This window comes from Melanostigma gelatinosum, assembly GCF_949748355.1.
Source record: "Melanostigma gelatinosum genome assembly, chromosome: 13".
Classification (NCBI taxonomy): domain Eukaryota; kingdom Metazoa; phylum Chordata; class Actinopteri; order Perciformes; family Zoarcidae; genus Melanostigma; species Melanostigma gelatinosum.
The window spans coordinates 8,391,496-8,416,113 of NC_136646.1; the positions used below are offsets into that span (position 1 = coordinate 8,391,496).

Below are 24,618 nucleotides of genomic sequence, written 5' to 3' on the forward strand. Positions count from 1 at the left end.
CCTGCAGCTTTTGGGCGTTTTGTGCTTCCAAACGGCATCGTGCGCGGATGCATTGTTGTCATAGTCACCTGACAACCACCGGATCGGTACCAGCCACGTCCTCTGGAGCAGCAGAGGCCAGCCCGTTGGGACACCCTGGATGTACCGGGCAGCAAGGAGAGGACATGGGCCTGAGTGGAAAGGCGACTTATTTATGTGACCAGCTGGGCGCCCTATTTCATTCTTTAAGAGCAGGCATGTTGAGAAAAATAGGCCAGACAGTCCAAAAACCTGCAGCTGGCCAAAAAAAAGACTGAGGACAGATTCTGCAGATTCTTGCAGACATGTCATTTTAGATTCTTCCCACACAGTCTGCTACAGTAGTCTGTGAGTATAAAGGGTGAGTGGTGAGAAACTTTTATCTGGTTTGGTGTGTGTGTGTGTGTTCCAGAGGAAGAGGAGGCTGCACAATGTAGGACGACTGGTCACCAGTGGGACTCCATACTGCTCTCTGGGGGGAGGGGTGGGGGGGGGGGGGACCATGGAGCCAGAGGGGCGACCCCTAACCCCAGGGACCAGCTATGGGCCCGCACCCTCCACTTCAGCACAAAACCCCGCCTCCCTCGAATGCACCTTGCAGGTAAGAGACCCCATCGGGCCTCGCCATCGTTCGTCGCCGCCATTCCTGCCGTCAAACTACATGTTTGGTTTTATTATTATCGCCCTCTAGTCCTCATGCTCTCCAAATGTGAGGGACGGCCCGATGTCTGCCAAACGCTCTCGGGTGGCGCGGGCCGGAGATGAGGGCCCCGGGTCCGGGCCCAGCGCAGACCCAGGGAGGAGCGCCCAGAGGAGATGCAGGTCCTCAGCCTTTCCTTCCTCCCTAAGCTGGGACTCTGACTCCGAGAGAGAAACACAGGATGGTAACACATGGCTTATTACCTACTGGGACCAGTCGTGATTACAAGTAGCAGCTAAATACATGATGCCATTGTTGCCCCCCACACACACACCCCCCACACACCTGATTGTTCTCATTGTTGATTCAGTGAGCATGTAGTCAGATGTCAGTGTATCTTTGATATCTGCGGACTGTAACTGTGGGTTGATGTTGATGTGGTTGTGTGTTTTGTGTGCTGTCATGTGTCAGAAGAGGAGCTACAGCACTTTTCTAACCCTCACGGTCTGGCTGCTCACAGCCCGGGATCCCCTTCTTCTGGACTCAGGTGAGGAGGAGGAGGAGGAGGAGGAGGAGGAGGAGGAGGAGGAGGAGGAGGAGGAGGAGGAGGAGGAGGAGGAATGCCGGCTGGTTTAGTTCAGGAAAAACATCCAGACACACAGAGAGAGAGAGAGAGAGAGAGAAAGACATCACAAAAGGCAGATCGTTGGGATATTTGCATCGTAGTGTCTCTTGTTTCCAGTCTTCGTGCTAAGCTAAGCTAAGCTAACTGGCTTTAACACTCTCGGCAAGGAAGTGAAGACTGTTTCCCCAGGAAACCTGCCATGTAATCTTGTATGCAGGCCCATACTGTATAATATAGCTCTGTTTTCCAGACTTGAGGGTCTGTTTGAATATTGGCCGAAAATCTTCTATCACGACAACGTATGTCACAACTTGTGTTTTCTGGCAACTCAATAAATAAGTAGTGTATATATGAAATAACCACATGGCCTTGTATGCTGTTGTGTGAACTTAATAATTGACAGAAGTATTTTCTCAAGTAAATAAGAACTTTCGTTCTAAATGATCTTTTCTGATTTTCTCTTGTTATCAATTTATACAAAGTAATTGTGTATCACTGCAGAGCTGCAACTAACGATTGTTTTGGTTGTCGTTCGATGTCTATTTTATGATTTGATTGATCGATTAGTATTTTAGTCTATAAAATAGTTGAAAAAAACGTTCCCAAAGCCCAAGACGACGTCCTCAAAAGCCTTGTTTTGTCCACAACTCAAAGATATTCAGTTTACCGTCACAGAGGAGTAAAGAAACCAGAAAGTAATTACATTTAAGAAGCTAGAATTAGAGAATTCTTTATATTTTATAGCCAACAAATAGACAGATGAGAAATAAGAGCTCGCACATGGTCTGTCATTTTGACTTGTTTCAGGCAGAGATGCTGCTTTCCCTTGTTAGAGATGTCATGTAACTCTTTTCCCCTTTCCGACGCGGCTCAGGCTTCATAGTGAAGATGAACCTGAAAAACTGCAGCACTTGCATGGCGAGACAGACTGGTCTACTGCTGTGGCGGGGCACGCCGGCGACCACGAGAGCACAAAGACAGAAGAGCCAAATACGCCGCTGCTCGGCCCAACAGACTGTGAGTAACATAAGGACGAAACACAGAGCTGCCTGCACACTTGAGAGCGTCCATTCATAACTCCTCCGTTTTCTCTTCGCAGTGGCAGACAGCGACACGTGGAATGTATCCGAGCTGTTTCTGTCCAAAGGAAAACCAAAGGACGGTTGCCAAATGGAGGAGATGGAGGTGGGCCATAGCGAGGGAGAGAAGAGGCCCAAGGGAAAAGAAACCAAGGAGCTTGAGAGGGATGTGTATACCTTCCCAGGAGACTCGGACCCCGACAGTCCCCCTCCCGCCCCCTGGGCTCATTGCACATTCATTCAGCGGTGCCGCAAGAAGAGGGTGCTGCTCAGGCCCTTCTCCGGACTTGGCACCTTAAAGCGCACATCGCCTGAGGCCGGCAAACGGCCGACTGCTCAAAAATCTCAAACCACTGAGACGGCACAGCTCGATGGAGGTGCAGGGGTGTACGGTTTTGAGGAGGCTGGCTTCGGAGAGGCAGCAGTGGAGGAGCCGATGAAGTTTGGAGGGAAAGGGGACAATGAAGAAGAGGAAGAAGAGCCGGGTAAAGAAATCTTCACCTGCGTGGAATGTAGCATTTACTTCAAGAAGCAGGCCCACCTGCAGGAGCACATAGTGGAGCACTGTCAGAGTGACGCGGCCGGCGGCAGGCGTTTGGGAAAGGGCGGCCGATTTCGGTGTGTTGAGTGCGGATGGAACCTGACAAATCGGCTCGCACTGGCCGACCACCACAGGAGGCACCAGGAGTCTCGTCTAAAGATCTTGGAGGAGATTGAGAAACTGAACGGAAACGGGAAGGCGGGAGAGATTCAGAAGTTCGACGGTAAGACGGTGGAGCATACAATGTCGGACGGGGCTATTATGCGAGATGTGGGCAAAACGCCAGACCCAGAAACATCTCCGCCACTTTCCCCGGCCCCGGTTTCAACACCAGACGCAGCAGTTCTCGACTCGGACGCCGCTCCTCCAAATTCAGTTCGAAGTCCGGCTCCGGCCCGAGGTGTTTCCGCCTGCCGCCGCCGCTTCGTCTGCACCAAGTGTAACTTCAGCACAAGAACCTCCCAGGCACTGGCCAATCACACCAAGACCCACAACAGAAAAAAACCCGCTCGCCAGGCTGCCCCCCCGTCCCCTAGTCCACTATCGAGTTTGGCATCAACTTCCCTGGCCTGTGGTCATTGTGCCTTCCTGACCTCCAGTCAAACTGTAATGAGGGAACACCAGAAACTTGTTCACCCGGCGCAGGTCTCCATCAGTGGGGCGCTGGCTGATGAGACTGGCCAGCGTTGGAGGTCCGACATGGGCGCTCGTATATCAAAACCCAGCCTCGATTCTGACCGTCTCTCTGGGTCTGGATCTGGATCCTCGCACGATGCAACTCGAGGCGAGAGCCAACAAGGAGCCGCTGCTTCTGAGGGCGGCGCGACGCCAGAAGGTGCTGCAGCTCGCCCTGCGAGCCAGGTGGTCTTCAAGTGCGTTGGGAACAGGAGATTCAGCAGAAGAGGGAAGACTTGGACTGATCTGGCCAAGTTTCTGGAGGATGACAAGCTGACTGGGAGTGAAGAAGAAGAAGAAGAAGAGCAGAGCACAGAGCTCGACACTGAGTGTTCCCAACGAGACGCCAACTCAACTGTTGGAGGGAAACCGCACACCAGAGCACGGTCCAGCACAGGTGAGACTCAATGTCAGACTAAAGACTCCAATGCTAATGCTAATGCTAAATTATTATGTCACCCAAGTCGTATATCGATATTCTCAAATTGGATAAGACATCCATCGGATTTCTGCTTGCTCATAGCTTTGTTTTTGTAATTGTGCTGAAAACCTGATCATACAGAAAATATTAAAGCTGGCCATAATATTTTGTTTCTCATAAACAATGCAACAAATGACCATGAGAAAAATCCACTCAATCTGCAGTTCACCGTAGCTCTGCGGAGCATTTTAGCATCTTTAAGCTAATCGCTTTCACTTTACGGCTCACGATTTTTCGATTCACTCTAACCGCTCACATCGTGTCATTTCTAGACCTCAGCTTTGAAAACCTACTGTACGCTCCCTGCCCAACACCAAACAGCTGACGGTAAAACGTTAGCGATTAGCTTGTTTAACATAGTGGAGCATTTAGCTGCTAAAAAGCCAGATTTTCCATTCGGAGTTGGTGGAGACCAAAAACAGAGCTAAAAGTCGAGTGAATATTGGACTTACATTTGCTAGGAGGACTGAACACGACTACAAATGAATGCTAACGTTGCTCCGTGACTGCTGGATGTGTACGGCAACTGTTTGTTACACCAACAAGTAGCTTTTCTAGTACATAACCCTTTAAAAAAGCTGTTTGTGGGTTCGTATGAATTATCACATTTCTGTAGCAGAAATCTAGCTCTGTTAGCATCGTTATCTGTAATCCCTTTACCTGAAAGACTAATCAGATTAATGCAAAAACTGGGCAATAATCTGATTACTACACTGAATATAAACAATTGATATAGTGACTTAGGCCAGACAGACTTTAAGACTCACCCAAAACCTAAGTTTCACATGTGGTATTTAAGGGAAACATTTTGGTTAAATTTAAATAGGATTCGTCCGTTTATTCAGAATTGATTTTTAAATTGTTTTATCTTGATAGAGGACTGCTCAGCACAGCAGAGCACCACATTTTCGCTCCTCCCTGAGATGTGTGTGACGGAGGAAGACAAGCTGGAGGTGGAGAAAGATGGAAAGGTTTTCTTTCTGAGGCGGAGTAACCGGGTTACCGCTGTTCCCGCGGAAACTGACAGCGAAGAAGACGACATTGACATTGACGAGGAGCACGTGCGACGTCTCCTGTCGGAAGGGTTCTTGGATGAAGACCCGGACGAGATCGATGAGGACTCGGAAGTGCTCAAGAGTGTGGAGAGGAAGTGCCCCTACTGCCCCGATCGATTTCATAATGGCATCGGGCTCGCCAATCACGTGAGGGGCCACCTGAACCGAGTGGGCGTCAGCTACAATGTGCGTCACTTCATATCCCCCGAGGAAGTCAATGCGATTGAGAGGAAGTTCTCCTATCAGAAGAAGAAGAAAAAAGGTCAGCGGCTTGCGGCGTGTATCTCGCTATAGGTTGTGTAGAGATTCTAAAGCCCAGACAGTCGGTTTATGTTGTCTTTGTTTTAATACATGCTTGACACAATGACCCCGACGTGAGCCATGCGGTCGTTGCTTTGTGGATTCCTCTCTCTCGATAAATCTAATTTCTGGTTACCAGCTGGGAGCACTTCATTGTGAACTGCTTTTACAAGTGGTTACGTTAACATAAAGCAGTGGTTCCCAACCTGACGAAGCAAGGGTCATAAATCTGAGGGGTCGCAAGATGAAAACTGGAGAAATGAAAAGGTTTAATGCTTACCGTTTAAGCTTAACGTGCTAATATTTGCGAATTAGCACGAAACAAAAAGTACAGCTTGTCATCAAAGTCATCTAAAGAGGTATGCGGTCATCAAAGGGATTTTAATATATCCTGTGGGGAACATGAATCTATCCGGTATTTGTTGAGACATTTCACTCAAAATGACAACATTTTAACAATCTGTTGGAGCTAGAGGACAAGTCAGGGGATCACTAAAGTCAGCAGGATTCATCTTCAGGGGACCATGATTGTCTGTACAAAATCGCATGGCAATTTATCCAACTGGTCCAATAGCTGTTGGACCAGTCAGCTTACAGCTGCACTGCACATTCTGTCATATGTCTAAACATGTTGCCCCCCCCCCCCCCCACACACACACACACACACAGTTGCCAACTTCGACCCGGAGACATTCAGCGTGATGCACTGCGAGTTCTGCAGCGCCGGCTTCGACACCCGGGCCGGCCTGTCCAGCCACGCCAGGGCCCACCTCCGCGACTTCGGCATCACCAACTGGGACGTCACCATCTCGCCAATCCACATCCTGAGGGAGCTGTTCTCCAGCAGGCCCGACCTTACGATCCCCACGGCTCCCCCCCGGAGCACCTACTCGGAGGAGGAGGAGGAGGAAGAAGAAGAGGAGAAGGAGATGGAGGAGGAAGGGGAGGGAATCGTTGAGGTAAAGTTGGAGGGGGACACAAGCGAGAGCGTGGCCGTTCCGGATGCGCCGCCCTCAGCATCTCCTCAACGCTTGAAGGAGGAGGACGGAGTAGAAGAGAGTGGAGGTAAGTAGTCACTATTGATCCATCCTTAAAAGTAGGCTCGTAAAGCACCTGACTTATCCTGCTGGATGCTGATGCGTTTGATAGTTATTCTGGTGATCTGGCGCTTTGAACTTTAAACGCGGGGTATGTCACCCCAGTAATGATGCCTGGAGGGTTCATGGAGACTGTTACAAATCCATAGAGCAGTGAGTAATGTTGAGTTTAGATGTTGTTGTTTTAAGTGCATCTGCCTGTTTGCTTTTTTAACCTCTGAATAAAAAAAGGCCTTGACCCGGGTGACACCACTGTGCAATGTGTGAAGTGTTTGAATCAGGATGGTGGCTGTGGAGAAAACCAGCCTCAACAGAGAGAGAGAGAGAGAGAGAGAGAGAAAGAGAGAGATAGAGAGCGTGTGTGTGTGTAAGAGAGAGAGCAGTCACTGATACCCCGTGGTTGATGTGGCACTCGGTGCATTTCATCCCAACCTCCGCCTCCACTCGATTGGTCACGCCTTAGCTTAGCGGTGCGTATGGGGGCAAAATGGCTGCTTCCACCTCCCCGTAGACCCAAACAATAGCGGAAAAAAAACTGTCTGGCGTAGGCTGCCGGGGAGTCCGATGCACTGCGGTTGCGGACCGGTGAGTACCGCGCGCTGAAATTCCCGAGCACCCGCGTGCCCCTTATGGATCGCACGGCTGCGTATACGGCGCCGCGCGTCTCGCGCTGCATCCTCTTGTCACATCGTAGCCAGACGTTCAGCCATTAAAAAAAAAAAAAAGGAAAGAACTCCTCATTATCATGCGATACTTATGTATAGAAAACCAATGTCGCGCGCAGCCATGCAGGCAGGTAGCCCATGACACGGGTGTCAAATAGCTCACAAAGCGGGTCATTGTTATTGTTTCGGGTTGTTTCCCGTTTTTTTGCACGCGCGGATAAATAGTGAAGATTTTGGGGCTGTTGTGGTCTTGTTGTTACAGTTTGTGTTTCCGTAACGTCCGTGGATTCCTTTCTCTTTTTGATTGTGCACGTCTGGGATGACGTCCAGTATTTCCAATGCTGCAGGATCTGTAAAATTACCTACAGTTGCCCAATCCTCGCCATTTTACTTTGCTTTGATTTTTGATAGAGGACACGCTGTGCTTTCAAGTGCACGCATTTGTGCATGTTTTTTGTAATCAACTGCGTGCGAGATTACCCAGGAAACATGGTAACTTTGTAAGCCAGTATTCCAACTTATCCGGATCAACGAAGTATAATCGAAGTATCACTTTTTCTTTTTTTCTTTTCTTTTTTTTTGACTTGGAAGTATCAGCTCGCTCGTGTCACTCCGCCTTGAATGGATACAAAGTCAAGTTAGCGTGGTTGCTACTTTGATCCGTTTTTAAATAAATACTCTGCTGATTGCGTGGCATTGTCTCCGTTATAATAGACGGTGTTATAACGCTGCGCTCCGAGGTGTCACATCGCTCTTTTACAGGCAGGAGATGAACTGACAAGCGCAGAGCCGCCCACCAGACAAAAAGCATTGTCTGTCTCCGCGTCTCCTCCTGATTTACGCGATTTTGTCGCATAAAATGGCACTTTTCTATTTGTCCCAGGAATGTCTGACTGCGGGGGGAACCGAGACTGCCATGTTTGTTCCATACAGTAGTGCAATTATTACTTTTTTCCCCCTTTTCTTTTTTTTTTGACAGGGATTCATTTTTTGATTTCTTTTTCACGTGCACCTCCTCGCAGTATAGACGTTATAATGCGCTATTATTACAAGAGCTGCTACATAGGCAATGAGCTGAGGAGGTTTTCCTGCTCTGACTGCGTCTTTTAAATGTATTAATAAGCTTTCAAAGGCTGACTTATTTTAGAAGCATAGAAATTAAATGTCAGACACCCTTTATTACAATAGTTATTATCCCAGTCGCTTAATAGGCCTAATTAACATTGCATTTCTTCTCTTGTGCCCTGTAGTCTACTTATAACGGTACTATATTTTTTGTCTTATTCTTATTGTCTGTAATGTTTTAGGTGAGGAGGAGGAAGCAGCTGAGGATGATGAGGACGAGGAGGAGCCCCAGTGTCCAGCACTGGATGATCTGAGCTCAAGCCGGACACAGAAAGCCGGCCGGTGCAGCGTGGGCTCAGACGGCCTCTCTCCCGGGGAGGATGCAGACTCCAAGGGTGAGGGAGAGGGAAAAAAAACCCCGGGAACGCTGACCCTAAAGTGTTGACAGGGGGATTGGATTTGCTATAGCAGAGCTTTGCTGTGGCTGTCAGCGGGGAGCTTGTAAACTGACCCTAGGTCAGCGTTGAGTTGAGGGTTGTCCCCGGGGGAATCTGCAGAGGTAGACAAATGTATGTTAGGAGCTAATGAGAGCTCCTCCAGCACTTGGCAAGTGTTCCTGAAGACTAGGGATCTCCACGGCCTCTGAAGGAAGCCGAGCCACCTGCTCTTACTTTGCCAACTTTGTGTCTTTATCAATTGCATTGAAATAATGAAATAAGGCTTGTTCGATGTCTCACCAGCTGTTCTGGCCTCGTTCGCAGTCCACGATTTGAAGTGCGAGGTGTGCGGAGCCCAGTTCGAGACCAGGCGCGGGCTGTCCAGCCACGCCTGCTCTCACCTGCGCCAGCTGGGCATCGTCGTCTCGGAGAGCAGCGGGGCGCCGATCAACCTCCTCTACCAAATAGCCAAGGAGCGCCACGCGGGCGGCCAGATATCTCTTCCGGAGCCCCTGTCCGCCAAGAACGCCTCTGTCCCTCAGAAGGATGAGGAGCTAGGAGACATGGACTTAGACGAGAAAGCCATTCCCCTCTCCATCCTGGCCAAAGCGGCGAAAGCAGTGCCACCCTCTTCTTCCTCCACGCCGTCAGCTTCCCCCGGTGCTTCACCGGCTCTGCCTCACTCCGGCTCCCCGTCCTCCGTTGTGAGGAAAGCCCCTATATCCTCTCTGCTGCCCGTGTCTTCCCCCTTGCGCTCCCTTGAGCACAAGGCCGGGGGAATGAAAGGCTTGACCTCTAACCTCTCTGCCAACGTCACGACCAAACCCACCTGGGCACCGCAGGAGAATGACGCTCCTCTCAACCTCAGTAAGTGTCTCTGGAACATCGTGAAAAGTTCTTACGTTTGTTGTCTAAGTCTGGTTATTTCTTCCTCACGTGCAGCACTGGAGGTGGACCCCAACAAGGACATCGTCTGTCAGCTGTGCGGCGCCTGGTTCGAGACTCGGAAAGGTTTGTCCAGCCACGCGCGGGCCCACCTGCGGCACTTTGGAGTGGAGTACTCCGAATCCAAGGGCTCACCCATCGACCTGCTGAACCAGCTCATCGACACGGACGACTTCAAGCACAAAGCCGGCGCGCTGCGGCTCGACGGCCGCGCAAGGCCGCGGGGCCTCGCCACCACGCTTTCCGGCCCAAAGCGCTCCCTGCTCAGCCTCTCTTCCTCTTCCTCCCTCCTCTGCAAGGTGACTACAGCCGGCGGCGGGTCCACGCCCAGAGCTACCTCTTCCTCTGCCCCGTCTCTGCTGGGCCCACCCGCCAAGCGTCACAAGTCCTCCTCCATGAGGGTCTTCCGCCTCAGTAGTGGCGAGCTCATGGCCCTTCCACACAGTGAGTGTTGTTTCACGCGGTTGATGTTTCCAGATGAGGTGTTAGGCTTCCGTTTTAACACATTTCGGTTCACTTCTTTCAACTTCTAGGTGAACCTCCGAAGGAAATAGGCTGCGAGTTCTGCGGGGAGTACTTCGAGAACCGCAAAGGCCTCTCCAGCCACGCCCGCTCCCACCTGCGCCAGATGGGCATCACCGAGTGGACGGTCAACGGCTCGCCCATCGACACCCTGAGGGAGATCATCACAAGGCGGGGCCTGCCTTGTGCTCTTCCTCTAAAACCTCTCAAAACCCCACCCCGGTCCTCTCCGGGACCCCCTCGTTCGCCTCTGCCCACCTCTTCTTCCTCCTCTCCCTCTGCCACCCTCCTCAGCCACCTACCCTTCGCCTTTGCCCGCCCCTCCAGTCCCCCACAGTCCACGCCGTCTAAATCGAGCTCGGCTCCACCGACGTCCGCCAGCGGGCTGATTCTCAAGCTGAAACCTGAGCCGGTGCAGCTGGAGGTCACCGCGCCAGGAACCGCGGGGAGATCTGCCGGCTTCTCCGGCGAAGCTCTCAACTGCACTTGGAGCTCTGACAGTGTGTTCCCCCTCAACTTGGGTAACTTGGATCCTATGTTTGTCTCCAGGGTTAATTTAGCAAATCTACAGGAACTGTTCTACATTTTGGGAAACGTACTTATTTCCCAGTAATGTTTGTGTTTTAGTGCTCTCTTACTCTTCTTTTGATTTCTACTTACTTTCTTGTTCCGTTGACTTTCTCCCTCCGGTCTTTCCGTAGTCATGGCCCATGAAGTGGAGCCCACAAGAGATATTCGCTGCGAGTTCTGCGGGGAGTACTTCGAGAACCGCAAAGGCCTCTCCAGCCACGCCCGCTCCCACCTGCGCCAGATGGGCATCACCGAGTGGACGGTCAACGGCTCGCCCATCGACACCCTGAGGGAGGTCATGCACAAGAGAGGGGTGGGCCCCTCCTCTCACCAGGGAGTGAAGAAGGAGTCGACCCAGGGGGCCAGCAGTCCCCTGTGGGATTACACAGAGGGTTTGGGTGTTTCAGGCTACCAGTCCTCCAAGTTCCGCAAGTCTCCGCTCAGCTTGTTGCAGTCGGGGTCCAGGCTCCACAAGCAGGGCCTGGGGTCCACGTCTGCTACCCCGCCACCGGGGAAGTTCTTCAGACTCTCCCCACTGGGGAAGAGGCCTCTGTCTGAAGAGGCCCAGCCAGTGGAGACCGCCAAGTCACCGCCACATCAGCTCAAGGCTTTCTCACCGCTGCCACATGATTTCTCCTTCAAAAGAAAACCTTCCCCAGACAAACACGGACACCAGGGTGAGTTAGTGGTTGTCCCCCCCCCACCCCGTACTGATTGTATTCTTTGAAAGACGATCTCTCATCCCTTTTCCCGCAATTTTCAGATCCCAGTTGCGAGCTGTGCGGCTTCTACTTCGAGAACCGCAAGGCCCTGGCCAGCCACGCGCGAGCCCACCTGAGGCAGTTCGGCGTGACGGAGTGGTGCGTGAATGGATCCCCCATCGAGACGCTCAGCGCCTGGATGCGCAGCAGGCCGCAGAAGGTGCTGGAGATGCATCGCAGCTACATGCAGGGCAACCGCTCCACACTCAAGAAGGTGAGCAGAGGCAGCCCAGCTGCTGGTGATTCATTTGAGCGTGACAACTCGGGTCAGCGCAGGTGTTTTTATTCACCGAGCACGCTCACAGATTTTTTTTTCCTCTCACACTTCAGCGAAGTGTTTTGTTGCGAGTTTGTTTTTTCTTCTTCTCTTTCTCTGAGAAAAGATGTAACATTTCAGAAGAAGAACCTCCCACAAAGCTCAGCGGCGGCGATACAACACAACCTTCTGATCACAACCTTCTGTGCTACTCCTCTGACACGCTCTCTTTCCTCCCAGCGTCTTTGAATAGGCGCCTCGCTCCGAGATCTAACGCTCCTCAGCTGGTGGCGCGACAGACATTTTGTGTCTTGGAAAGCTTCAGAGACGTGTTGTCTTAACAGCTTACTGTAGACCCTGTGTCTCGTCACCCGCCAGAAATCACTGTGCGGACGGATGCCAGAACAACTGACTTGATAGTTGCCATAGTAACCAGGGTGCCTGGCAGCTTATGTTTCATCCTCAGATAAATGATGGCATGCTGTTGATAGGAGAAAACGTACAGGGCTTTTTTTCTCTCCCTTTGCTTTCTTTCCCTCCTGAATTAGTTTCTGGTGCATTTGCGTCACTGTCACACCTTTTTCCCCGAGCTGTGATGTGACACACATACAGAACGGATCACCTTTTAAACGTCCTTGTAATCATTACTGTAAAGGGAGGAACGAACCCACCGAAGCAGCGCGTGTTGTTCCGTGCTGCTGATTTAAATGCATGATTTAAAATAGGCCGACCATGTAGACCATTAATTGATTAGCCAATCAACAGAAAATTAATCAGCAACTATTTTGGTAATTAATTAATTGGCATCATCTTTCAGGCAAAAAAACAACTAAAAACGAAACACCCCCCCAGTTCCAGTGGCTCATGCTACTGTCTTTGTGGTAGCAAACCTAATATTTGGGGTTTTAATTAATTATTTAATGAATGTGTAAGTAATTAATCTGAAGACTCGTATTGGGCTTCAGGGAATTGTTGGGCATTATTTCACTATTAACTGACATTATATGGACCAAAAGAGAAATCGAGAAAATATGAAACATTTCAAAATATTGTTAATTGTACCCAAATGTATAAAAATGTTCCCTTCAATTCATCTAGATGCTCAGTGATTGCATTGGCCTCAGGTGTTTTTAATTGCAGCTGATTAGACCTCTGGGTCAGGGGGAAGAGGGGTGGAGCTATGAAGAGGGGTGGAGCTATGCTGGGAATTGTGTGACATCGACGAACTCTTCAAAGACCAATAAGAAGGTTGAACAGGATTGACAGGAAAGCAAGAGGCACATCAATCAGGTCGAATCAGGAAATGAGTGAAAACACCTGTGTGGGTGGACTGCTCTGTGCGTCGGGGCTTCAAAGTGCGTCGGGGCTTCAAATTAAAGGAATATTTTGGCATTTATTGCCATCACGCTGCTGTCTGTACGGTAAAAAGGGACGCTGCAGCCGGTCAGCTAAATTTACAAAGTTAGCTTAGCTCGTAAGCCGCTGCACCAACCAAGAAATGGTCCAGCACAGAATCCCCCGTAAAACCACAACATTTACCGTTCTGTGTTTGTACTAATTAAACAAGAAAGAGAGAAACAAACGTGTCAATTAGTGAGCTTTTAAAGTGCTGGTATGTGGTCGTCTTTATGCTAGGCTAGTTAGCTGCTGGCAGTTTCTTCATTTCTCTGAGAGGGGTATCGATCAGCTCATATGATAATAAATGCTGTCAATGTTATATGAAACAGAGTGTATTGATAGAGTTGCTATTATACGCATTATTTGGCCTCATAATGACCTGATTGGTATAACTAGTTATGTTTAATTTATTATCATGGTAATTACAACAGGACATGGCAGGACAAGTGTCTCTTGTTTGACATCATGCTGATTAACAAACCCATCTCTGTTCCTCTTCCAGAAGAGCAGCTCAACGGATTCTGATCATATCCTCCCCATCTCATCACAGAAGGCCTCCTCTTCCTCCTCCTCCTCCTCCTCCTCCTCCCAGTGGTCGTCTTCATTGGCTGTAAGCCTGGTGCGGGCCGGGCTGAGCCGCGAGGTCAGCCAGGGCTCTTCCAGAACCGCCGAGGGGGAAGCCGGTCCCAACCGCCATGCTCTGTTCAGGCCCGGCCACAGCAGTTCCAGCCCCTCGCGGCTCGCCGGCGGCCTCCCGCTCCAAGCACAGGTGGCGCGCAGTGAGCTTAACGTCCGCCTGCCCAGAGGTACGTCAGGGATGCAGCATATGGTTTGGTTCCCATGGCATATGCCTGCATGTGCCATTTACCCAATTCTGTACGTTTCTAGGTAGTGCTGGGCTTGGTAGGCCTCTGAGAAAACTATTTTAACAATTAGACTACTGACCTTGTGTCACGTTGGTTGGCCGCAATTAGCCGCGCTTTAGCGTTACGTCAGTTGTCCCAGACCGAAATATCTCAGTGCTAATTGTGTTTAGTGCTAATTAGCAAACGTTAGCATGCTAACACACTAAACATGGTAAAACTGAGGCTTATGGGAATGACGGTGCTTTTACAGGCATTTGGTCTGCTGAACATCAGAATGTTGGCGTTTGAAGCACCGCTGTGTCTAAGTACCGCCTCGCGGCGCAGCTAGCTGTCGATAAAAAGGGGGCCGAGTGCAAATACGCAATATTAGAGTTAAATTTGGGATACATTAGATGCAAGGCAAAGAAAAGTCTGTTATGATAAAAGAAAAAAAACAACACAGAAAATGAGGTGTTCCATCAGGGGAAGTAAATAAGCCACAGTACTGCGCTAGCCTTTGTTCTCAGTGAGGCAGTGAGTTGCCTTTTATCTTATTTTTTGACATTGAATTTCCTTGCTTTATTTATTTTATTTCTTTGAAAAGTAGTGATGTTTTGACGAATTGTTGTTCAGAAATTAACCTTGGAAGTCCAAAATTAAATAAGAAAAGAGAGAATTACTGCAGTTTTTAAGTCAGCTGGGTTTAACTAAACAAACAACCCCTAAAAGACAAAAATAGTGACATACAAGTGTTGTGGCTCAGCACAACTTTGCACCGACCCTGTTTTTCCCCCCATCCTCCTCTTGCTAAGGTTATGAGCGGCGGCCCTTGAAACACCCGTCGTTCCCAGACGGAACGGAGAGTCCTCCCAAACCCCCCCGCACAGGCACCGTCCCCGCCCTGGTGCCCAAACCGCCCTCCTACCCACTGGTCAAACTGGTGGGCAAGTTCTACACCCTGAAATGCCGGTGAGTGAAACCTGTGTGTGTTTAGCATTTGACATTTTAGGGACAGTAGCATTAATAGAACTGTCGGGCTAAGTTTTAAATAGTCCCGTAATCCCCATCCCCATCCCCTGCTGAGCAGCACTCCACTTGTAGCGGTTAATGAGCTATATTGAGAATCCTGAATCATTTGGGATTTTCAGGCATCATCAATGAGTGCTTAAGTTCTGATATGACTGCAGTACAAAAGTTCTAACAGAATCGTCTGCTCCCGAGGGAGGTGCTGAGTTTAACACCGTCAGTTTGTATTTGGCTTCTTTGTGTGAAAAACGTTGCTGCAGCAACAGAATATGCAGATGACTTGTCTCTGCATAATTCCATCTTTAATGTGTTTTTTTTTTTTTTATCAGATTCTGCGAGGTGGAGTTTCACGGCCCGCTGTCGGTGCAGGAGGACTGGATCCGGCACCTCCAGCAGCACATCCTCAAGATGAACTACAACAAGGCCCCCGCGCCCAATGCGGCCCCCGCCGAACCCCCGGCCCCGGTCGACGCCGCGGCCCCGGTCGACGCCGCGGCCCCGGTCCCTGTCCAAGCCTCTCCCCCGGCCTCCACCTCTACCTCCAGTACCACCTCCACCACGCCTGCCCACGCCTCCACCCTGACCCGCGACGCGCCTCCCGACGGCCGCTCCACCACGCCTCCGGTGGCCGAGTGTGCTCCGCCGGTCACTGCCACAGAGATTGTAACTGTCTCGGAGGAGCAGCCCACCCTATCTCCAGCTTCTATCCCCCTCCCCACCCAGACAGTGTAAGCTCAAACTCATCGCTGTCATTTAAACCCTTTTCTTTTTCCCTTTTAAAAAAAATATCTCTTCGTCCATCCGCTTCTTTCCTTTCGGCCTTCACAAAGTGTTGAGAGAGGATCGTTTCCCCTCCAAAGAGCCCTCTGAGCCCCAAGCACCTTTTGAAGCAGCTTTCTGGACTGTTACTAAGTCCCGTTACCAGGGGAACGAAGCTCTCCTGGCTCATCCGCGAGTTTGGCAAGTATGAGGAGAGATGAACTAGTGTTTTGTGATTGCCTTGTTTCTATTGAATGTCCAGGTGTTGACGCAGACCTTTGCTGTACATCTCTCCTCCCAGTCACCTGGGGATTTAGGGGTTAATGTAGCCCTTCAACCCTCCTGTCTGCTACAGTTTCGTCCCCCATTTCCTTGTATGAACAGACTTTGACCATTTCTATCAGCACGCCGGTTGCGCCGGCCTTCTCACCTAAAGGTCCCGACTGAGATTAAATGACATTTATAATCACGGCAGCCTCGCCTGGTGGAGACGTCAAACATGTGGTAACACTAAGTGTTCAAACGGGCACTTTCAACAGTGACATTGTCACTCGGCACTTACTGAAACGCCCATTTCAAAAATGGGCGGGATTTGACTAAAAGACGAATTCCAATTGGTTAAAGGAGCCAGAAATGGAAGCACACCCAAAAAGGGAAACTCCCCCTTGTTGGCTTTATAATGTAATTCTCTTTCCCAAAATATACATTTTGCTTGAATGTATCGTAAAAAGCACCTATTGAAACCTTATATGCACACAATCAAACATACGCCCCGTGTTACTGTACCATTTCATGATGTCACGGCTCCACGGGCCGCTGCTTTCAGCAGGTAGTAGCTTTTTTATTTTATTATTGAGAAGCAGGGCCAAGGTTACACTTTTTGAAGTTTTTTTTCCATTCACAGTGTTGCCCTTTCTCTTCCTGCCTTTTTACATTTAACCCAAGCTCTTATTTATTAATTATTATGCATCTGAATGTGGTAAGCTAAGTCATTCTAAAGCTAAAGTAGAACTTTGGAATGTTTGAAAATAGGTCAGCGGTGCACTTTTACACTGGTGCACACAATGTGTGTGTGTGTGTGTGTGTTAGTTTGTATGTTTGTGTCCATACATAGCAGATGTGCATTTGTCTCCCGGTTTAAAGAGAGAGACTGACGTTAACCCGCTGATAGGAAAGCGCCTCTCCTTAGGTCCAAGTGGACTACATGTGTGAGGCTGTCTGTGCGTGGTCTAGTCACGACTTGAAATGCATCCGTCATCGTGTGTTGGGATGTGCCAAAGAGTCAGTTTACTTCCTTGTCTTGCCTCTGTAAAAGCTGTTTACATTGGACCTGGTGGTGGAGGAAACTCTGCACAGCCATCGAGTTCCCCCGAGTTCCTCCACGACGGACTGAACCAGCCGGCGGTGTTGCGCATGCGCTAACGCGCACACGCCGGAGAAAAGACGACTCGGGCCCCCGGAGCCGCTTCGCGGGACTCCTGGCGATACTGCGGGGTTTAGAGGATTGCAAGTAAACACGAACCAAACAGGGCTCTTGAGAAGCGCCCAGTCCGAACACCAGAAACACGTCGGACCTCTGCGTCTGTTTCTTTTCGAACATTGCTTCAGAGTGCGTTCATAGCGACTCAGAACTGAAGCAATACCTAAAGGTGTCCATGTAGGCTGGCGATCCTAACTATGCCCCCCCCCCCCCCCCCCCAGACCCTTTTATGGAGTATAGATGCATACTATATAACTACATGTACTTAAGAAACTGCTGACGCTAGTAGAGCCATCAGCAGTTCTATTAGCGAGGTAGTTAAAAGAAAAAAGTAAGTGATCTTAATTCCTCTATCGTGATTTGATTTCAACCTTTTTGATGCTCTGTATTTTTTATTGCTCTGTACATTTCTGTATTTGCAGTCCTGCAAGGTGAATCTTTCGAGTATTTTTTATTTTTAGTCTCTCCGAAGCTGAAACTTTGGTGCTGGAGAAGAGTGTCGCGGGTTCGGGAGCCGGCGAGCGGCTGAATGCGAGGACAGTGTTTTGGAATGCGATGGTCACGTCCTGGTACGGCAGGACTCTAATACGCAGGGCCTTCACAAGGGGACCCCTTCACAAGTGGTAGCAGACACCGTGCATTGGAGTTCCCTTTAAGATTACCTGAAGAAGACTCAGCTTGTGTGTGTGTGTGTGTGTGTGTGTGAGAGAGAGAGAAAAGACGACGACGTTGGCGATGAAGAAGAAAAAGATGCAGTTGAGGAAAGAAACGTACTGTACACAAAAGGGTTTTAAGTGAATCAACTCAAAGAACAAACAATAAATGTGATTTCAATTTCAGAAACTGAATTGTCTCCTTCATTGGAACATGAGAGCGCGTCTTTGCACGCTGGTCCGATTTGTCGATTGTCTTCAGTTGTAATGCTTTTCTGGCCACTAGGGGGAGGTACAATAGCATCTTTATGTTGGTTACATGGTTGATTCCAAGCTTGAACACAGCCTTAGATGGATAGGAAAAACAGAAGTTAGTTAGGAACTTAATTGACCACAATGTGGAAATTGTCTCTGCCTTAATAACATGGCATGCATATAAAAAAACAACAATACAGTTAATAGAGTAAAGTAATCTAGAACAAAACAACAATGACTTTAAAAGGCCTCGAGTCAGAGTTTACAGCTTCACTCCCCTGGAAACAGAGGTTGACAAAACAATCTAACCCAACATGCATGAGAAGTCCTCAAAGTGCTCAGAAACAAACTGAAATGTAAACCAACTGAACTTTAGTTTGCTGATGAAGATCATGTGATATGACTGAAAGCTCCAGAGCAGCTGCTGAATGGACATTGTGAGGAGATTGTTTCCATGAAGGTAGTTATAAGAAACTGTTGATGGATTACATCGAGGAGCTGAATGCAAGTTTTAGTTCGTTAAAGACACATTTTGACAGCTGATAACAGAAGGTCACTTACAACATGAAAAACATTTATATCGCTCACTTACAGTGCCTTGTAAAAGTGTTTTTCCTATTTCATTGCATTACAACCTGGGATTTAGAGGGGGGGGGGGCTTAATCATGGAGGCAACAAAGAGCCCAAAGATAACCCTGAATGAGCCTTAGGACCACTTTAAGCTCTATGCTCCACAGACCTGGGCTTTATGTCTTAGATTTTTTGTTTTTTGTTTCATTTCACTTCCCCAATTTTGACTATTTTGTGTGGAGCCACTACATAAAATCCAAATAAAAATCCAATGGCTTCAGTCACACTGTAATTAGATGTTTAGTTTGGACTTAAAACAGAAGAGAGAAAGAGAAAGTGCAGCTGCAGAAGTCACAAAAACATCCACGTAAATTCCAGGTTGTAATGCAACACAACAGGAAAAACACCCGGACGGCGTGTACTTTTGCAAGGCACTATAATTGCACCTATGGTTTGCTTCTATTTTTATTTTACCATCTATTATTCATTCTTCTGTTTTCCTGTATCCGATCAGGTTTCAACACCACATGACTGAGAAAATAGTTTTTCAAGTATGCTTAATAATTTCAAAATGATTTAAAGCTGCAAATTAAATATTTTTCTATCTATAACGTACTACAATAGATCCAATGACATTGTGTAAACTACTCCGATAAACACCCTGTAAACTGTCCCAACACCAAACGGCAGACGGACACAGTTGGTGGAGACCAAAGCGGAGCTAAAAGGAGAATGTAATTTGGCAAGTCAGGTTACAACCTTCTATCAAACCAATGTTCAACTTGTTTCCGCCGCCCCCAAGTGTTCAAAACGATCAGATAATGCAGGTTTAACTTTCTAAGGAGATGCACATACAAAGTATTTTCTTTGAACCACAGAAGGCCATCAATCACTGTTGTCTCGTGTGTTGCTCTTTTGGTTTGACCTACATTCATTTCAGGTTGGGATACATAGTTTCAACGCCCTCCTCACAGACTCGGCCAACGAGCGTCATATCGTCAGCAAAAGAAACAAAGGTGCTAAACTGGTACCTTGTGGAGCACCTGTGCTTGTCGTCTGTTGGACAGGAAACCTGTGATCCGCAGGTTAAGAGCAGCATTACACTTGAATCCGAGAGCCTTTTCATCTGGACTTAAAAGCCTCACTAAAATCAACAAATACAGAAACGTCTGTTTGATGTCTCTGACTACAGATGTGTGTGGTCTCCACGGATGACTAGGCCGTAACTTTATTCCATCTTCTGTTCTTCACCCCCTGTTCACAGATTGACATGGCTTTGTACACACCATTACCGGTTCTGTATACTGCTGGCAGCCTTTTTCACCACCTCAGATTGGAAAGCTGATGCTTTCGTCTGAGGCAGAGCAGAAGAACCGCTATGTGAGTGCAGTGTTCACTCTCTTTTGATCTCAGCTAAACAATACAATATGTCTATTTAGCTGCTAAATTCCTCCACCATGTTCACCAGGCTATAGCTGCTAATTTTGGCCGTCTCTCAACAGTAAAGCATGCGGGACGGAAAAACCACAACAAATGAGCTGGAAGATGCTAAAAAGCACCGTGCAGCTGATGGGAACTGCAGACTCCTTTTTAAGAGCGCTCGCTCACAGCAGACGCAAATGAACTAGAAAGACTTTAATGACTTTCCTTCATGGTTTATGAAAGCAATCCCCTGACTCTGAAACCCTTTCCAAAATCAATTCTCAATAACCTGAGCAAAAGCGATATTTCCGATCAATGATGAAGTTAATGAGTTCTGCTAAAGTGGATGCACATCAGTGTATGTTTTAAGATGCTACGTTACCGGTAAATTGCTAAGGCCTTGTAACTTTCAGTCCTCATTGATCAATGTCAGTGGACTAACGATATATAGCGCGTCGATATAGTGGCCTATATTTCCTGTGAGAATACACTTAAATCCGGAGCACAGCTTGTGTAGATGCTGGAGCCTAAAGTGCTGTTTGTTTTACTTGGACATGCAGCTCCCACACTCATCCATGTGGACAATGCTGTCTGAAAACATCTGTGTGGATCGCGTTCCCCCTCAGTTCATTAAGTGATGGGAAACTGACTGAGATAACAGTGCGGGGACGAGCAAAGAGGCTCCACAAGAACAGAGTTCAAGACCTCCCCAAATACAGCCAGGCGGTCCTCATCGCGCTGCAACATCTGCAAAAATACATCTATTGTGTAGCTTTGAAAAAAATCTAAAAATCTTGGTTCATTCATTTGTGCAGAGCAATCCCCATTAGAGGGGAGTTGCACTGTGAATAGGTGTATATTTTGGACAAAAGGAGAAAGATTGCACCATGCTGGTGCAGCTGCAGCTGTCCCACCCCGACGTATACCTGCCAATACACAGACATCAAAGGGCTCTGAATCCAGACCAAGGCCGCAATCAAAGACAGTACAATAAAATCGACAGTAACTCTAATATTTAGCAGTGAGACACAGATGGCATCGATTACAGAACAGTTATTTTGTTCTGTAAATAAATAACTCCCTTGGATTCCAAGGAGAGGATGCAGTATTGCAGCGGTTCCCAAACTTTTTAGGCCGCGCACCCCCTTCTACATCCCGACTGGGTTCGCGCACCCCCCCCACCCCCACCCCCCTTAATAATAAAAAAAAAAAGAAGCAACAGAGCCTTTTAAGCCTTCATAGCCGCATAAGAATCGGACCAATGAGAGAACAGTTTGCTCGCGCGTGGCATTTGTTTACAAGATTTAGTCCGCTGTTAAATGTTGCAGTGTGAACACAAACCGAACAAAGGAGCAACTGCAACATTGTATCATATTAATCCCTGAATCAGAACAAAGCAAATGAACTGAAGGTGTGAAAACGCCCTGAAACACTGCAACAAAGTTTCAATAACTTTCAGTGACACAAGGCGTCACTTTTAAAGAGCAATACGGATGCGAGGACACACGCACAGGCTCAGAGGCAGATTATCACATTTAATTTACAATTAATGAGCGACTAATGTAGCCAGGATGTCTTCGGACAAAGCATCGATGCAGCGACACAGTGTTGTTGGACACCGGGATCATGTCCAACTTGTTTGCTTCTTTCTCCCCAATCATACATTCCACCATCTCTCTGGCAGCTGGCAAGCTCACGTCTTCGGCGATTGTGTGCGTTAGCCCCTTTCTCGCTATTCTGTAACCAGATATGAAGCCCGTACTGCGTCATTTATAGACCAACACATGAATGAGACTGCAGTTGTTTTTGGCTGTTTTGTAACTCCTCCAATTTTGATATAAACAATGTAAGGGGCTTTTGACTTGCACTGGCATGCTTGGTGTTCAGGTGGCGACGTAAATAAGAGCTTCAGACTGTTAGCCAGAACCTCACTGCACACCACGCACTGTGGCTTTGGGGAATCTGCGTTGCCAATCCAAGTGAAGCCCAGACACACATACTTTTCATCATATTTCCTCTTTTTTTCCCAGTCTGATGCTCACTCTCGTTTCCTCTTTTTCACCTTGACTCCGCGATGGGCCGATGTGCTCCCGATTTGTCTGTGCTGCACCTCTCCGTTCCCCTCGCCTCCGATTCCTCTCTCTCTCTCTGTCCCTCTCCTCTTTTACGACTGATAGCTTCAGATGTCCCACCTGACAGTTTTTAAATTAAAATTACATTTTTTTTAAATATTTAATATTATTACACCATCAGACCGCCATTACACTTTTCCTCTCGCGCACCCCCTAGAGGCAGCTCGCGCACCCCCAGGGGTGCGTGCACCCCACTTTGGGAATCCCTGCAGTATTGTATGCGATGGTGTAATGTGTCAAAAAACAGAATGTGAAAAGACACATTTTAGTGAAACATTTACAGTATCTGTTGACATCTGACATATGCTGTAAACATTCATAAATAGCAACATGATGCATAAACAACTCAATCCCTGAGCAATTGTATCACTGCGTGGCTGCAACTTTTTATTTTTTTTATTTTTGGTAAATTAAGATTCCGGACATGAATTCAGATGAAAGCATGAATTGTTCAAACGCCGAAAAAAAAGATGCTTGAAGTCTTTATCAAAAGATGTTCTGAAGGCACAAACCAAACGGGTGGTCTTCTGATGGAGCACAGCTTCCTGATTATCTTGATGTTAATCAAAGTGCGACAGAATAAATCTTGCTGTTTTCCTCAAAGTCCTCCGTCTTTGATCGCGTACCCAGCAGGCAGACACAAAACCAGTATTAGATCTGGCCGGAAGTCACAGGAAACATCTTTCCTGCTTCTTCCAAACAGGAAGAGGCAGTGTCATCTCCTCTCATCTCATCTCCTCTTTCTTCTTCAGCACATGTTGCTGTGACATTGCCGCCCAGGTGTTTTCCTTTGGTCCCTGACCCACCGCCGTTGCTTCCCTGCAGGCTTTTCTCCCGACAACCCCTGCAGGGGATTAGTATTGATCCCATCTCAGAGCTCTCAGTTGCTGTTTAATCTGCTTGTACAAAGATTGATAAGAAACAGCGCACTGACACCTCACTAAACTGCAGTCGATTCTACCCATTTCCTGATATCATTCAGCTACTTGGAATTTGGAGGGAATCGGAAGTGCAAAAATGCTGACTCATTTCTGGGTGAAATAAAGGCCAAATTGCCCCCCCAAAAAAAAAAAAAAAAAAAAAAAATGGACATCCTTACTGGCTAAGAGTAGACAAAAAGCCACAAAGCTAGAGCTGTTGACCAAAATTAGCAATTTGGGGCAGAGCCCCCATAATGTTTTCGAAAAACGAGACTGACTGGGCGTTGGCTCTTTATTATTGTCTCGTCTGTGCTTGTGAAAGGAAGAAAGTAATGACTGAGGAAAGAAATTGAAGGCTGGCAGCGGGTTGTTTGTTTGGGGTCAGCGGCTAGCTAGCTGAAGCAGAAGGCTTAATAGAAGCCAGCCCAAAAGATGTTCGGTATTTAAGTCTTCTAGTGTTGTTGTTTGTGGTTTGTCTAGCTAGCAGCACTGAACACACCTGGGCCTCTGGTAATCTCTATCAGCCTCCTACTTATCCTAACACGTAGAGGAAGTGTTCATTTCGGGTTATTCTAACTGTAATCATATTTCATCCCTGTTTAATTCAAATTAAAATTTGAGTCTTTGAATCACTTTAATGATATCAATAATGAATTTCATTGTTTTAATAGGATGCAGAATATTTCTCCAGGTCAAACTGGATTTAAGGCTATAAAGTTGCGTCAGATTTCTCCATTTGTGGTGCGAGAGTGAGAGATAATCCACCTTTTAAACTGTTTTCTGTTCGCACGCATCCAGTGAGCCACGCCGAGGGGATTAAAGCGTCTGGACTGATGGATCCAAATGTTTTAATTAGTTAATCTGTATCAGGATACACTCTGGCCCCTTTGGGCCTGCTTCATCTTGATACTTCCTGATTCTGTCACTGACATTTGTTTTGAATCTTCAGACGCTAATTCAGAGAGGAACACTGGGAAACAGGAAAAGTTTATATCTCCCTTTGGAGATCAGATCCCTGGAGCCCTGAGGTGATACATGAATGTCCCAACTGGACTTCTTGTTCGCCTGATTGATTCCAGTGAGCCAGCATGCACAATACCAGCGCCCTGGCCCTCCTAACTGGAACAGGGCCACATTTAATGTTACTAGTTACACCTGTGTTTCCCCTGCAATGACATGTCAAAATGGCTGCTGAGAAAAGGGCCGATATTTAACCCTAACCCTAACCCTAACCCGATATTTAACCCTAACCCTAACCCTAAACCTAACCCTAACTCCTCCTCCTTCGCAAAATACAGAAAACACAAATCTTGTTTAACAAGTCGTGCCCCAGTTGTTGAAAATCCATCAACCCGACACGTCAGTTGGAGCCTCATCCACACATTTATGAGGGGCTTGTTGACAGATAAAAGTGATGGATGACGGT

At 47.9% G+C, this 24,618-nt stretch overlaps 1 protein-coding gene across 5 annotated transcripts; it reads left to right on the forward strand.

The window, feature by feature from the left end:
• Positions 1-520: 520 nt before the first annotated feature.
• Positions 521-18,069, forward strand: wizb (WIZ zinc finger b; the record flags this gene model as incomplete). 5 transcript variants are annotated; one of them, XM_079282169.1, is made up of 17 exons in its annotated part: positions 521-619; positions 710-902; positions 1,130-1,205; positions 2,158-2,300; positions 2,383-3,975; positions 4,936-5,376; positions 6,084-6,479; positions 8,484-8,636; positions 8,982-9,545; positions 9,621-10,067; positions 10,157-10,666; positions 10,847-11,392; positions 11,479-11,690; positions 13,633-13,936; positions 14,788-14,944; positions 15,331-15,729; positions 17,702-18,069. In XM_079282169.1, the coding sequence occupies 17 exons, from the start codon at positions 521-523 to the stop codon at positions 17,865-17,867; spliced, it is 6,399 nt and encodes a 2,132-aa protein (XP_079138295.1). In that variant the 3' UTR covers positions 17,868-18,069. The 5 variants fall into 5 exon arrangements, with proteins under 5 accessions (XP_079138295.1, XP_079138297.1, XP_079138296.1 ...); XM_079282171.1 differs by having other exon boundaries at positions 13,681-13,936; XM_079282170.1 differs by having other exon boundaries at positions 9,003-9,545.
• Positions 18,070-24,618: the final 6,549 nt, after the last annotated feature.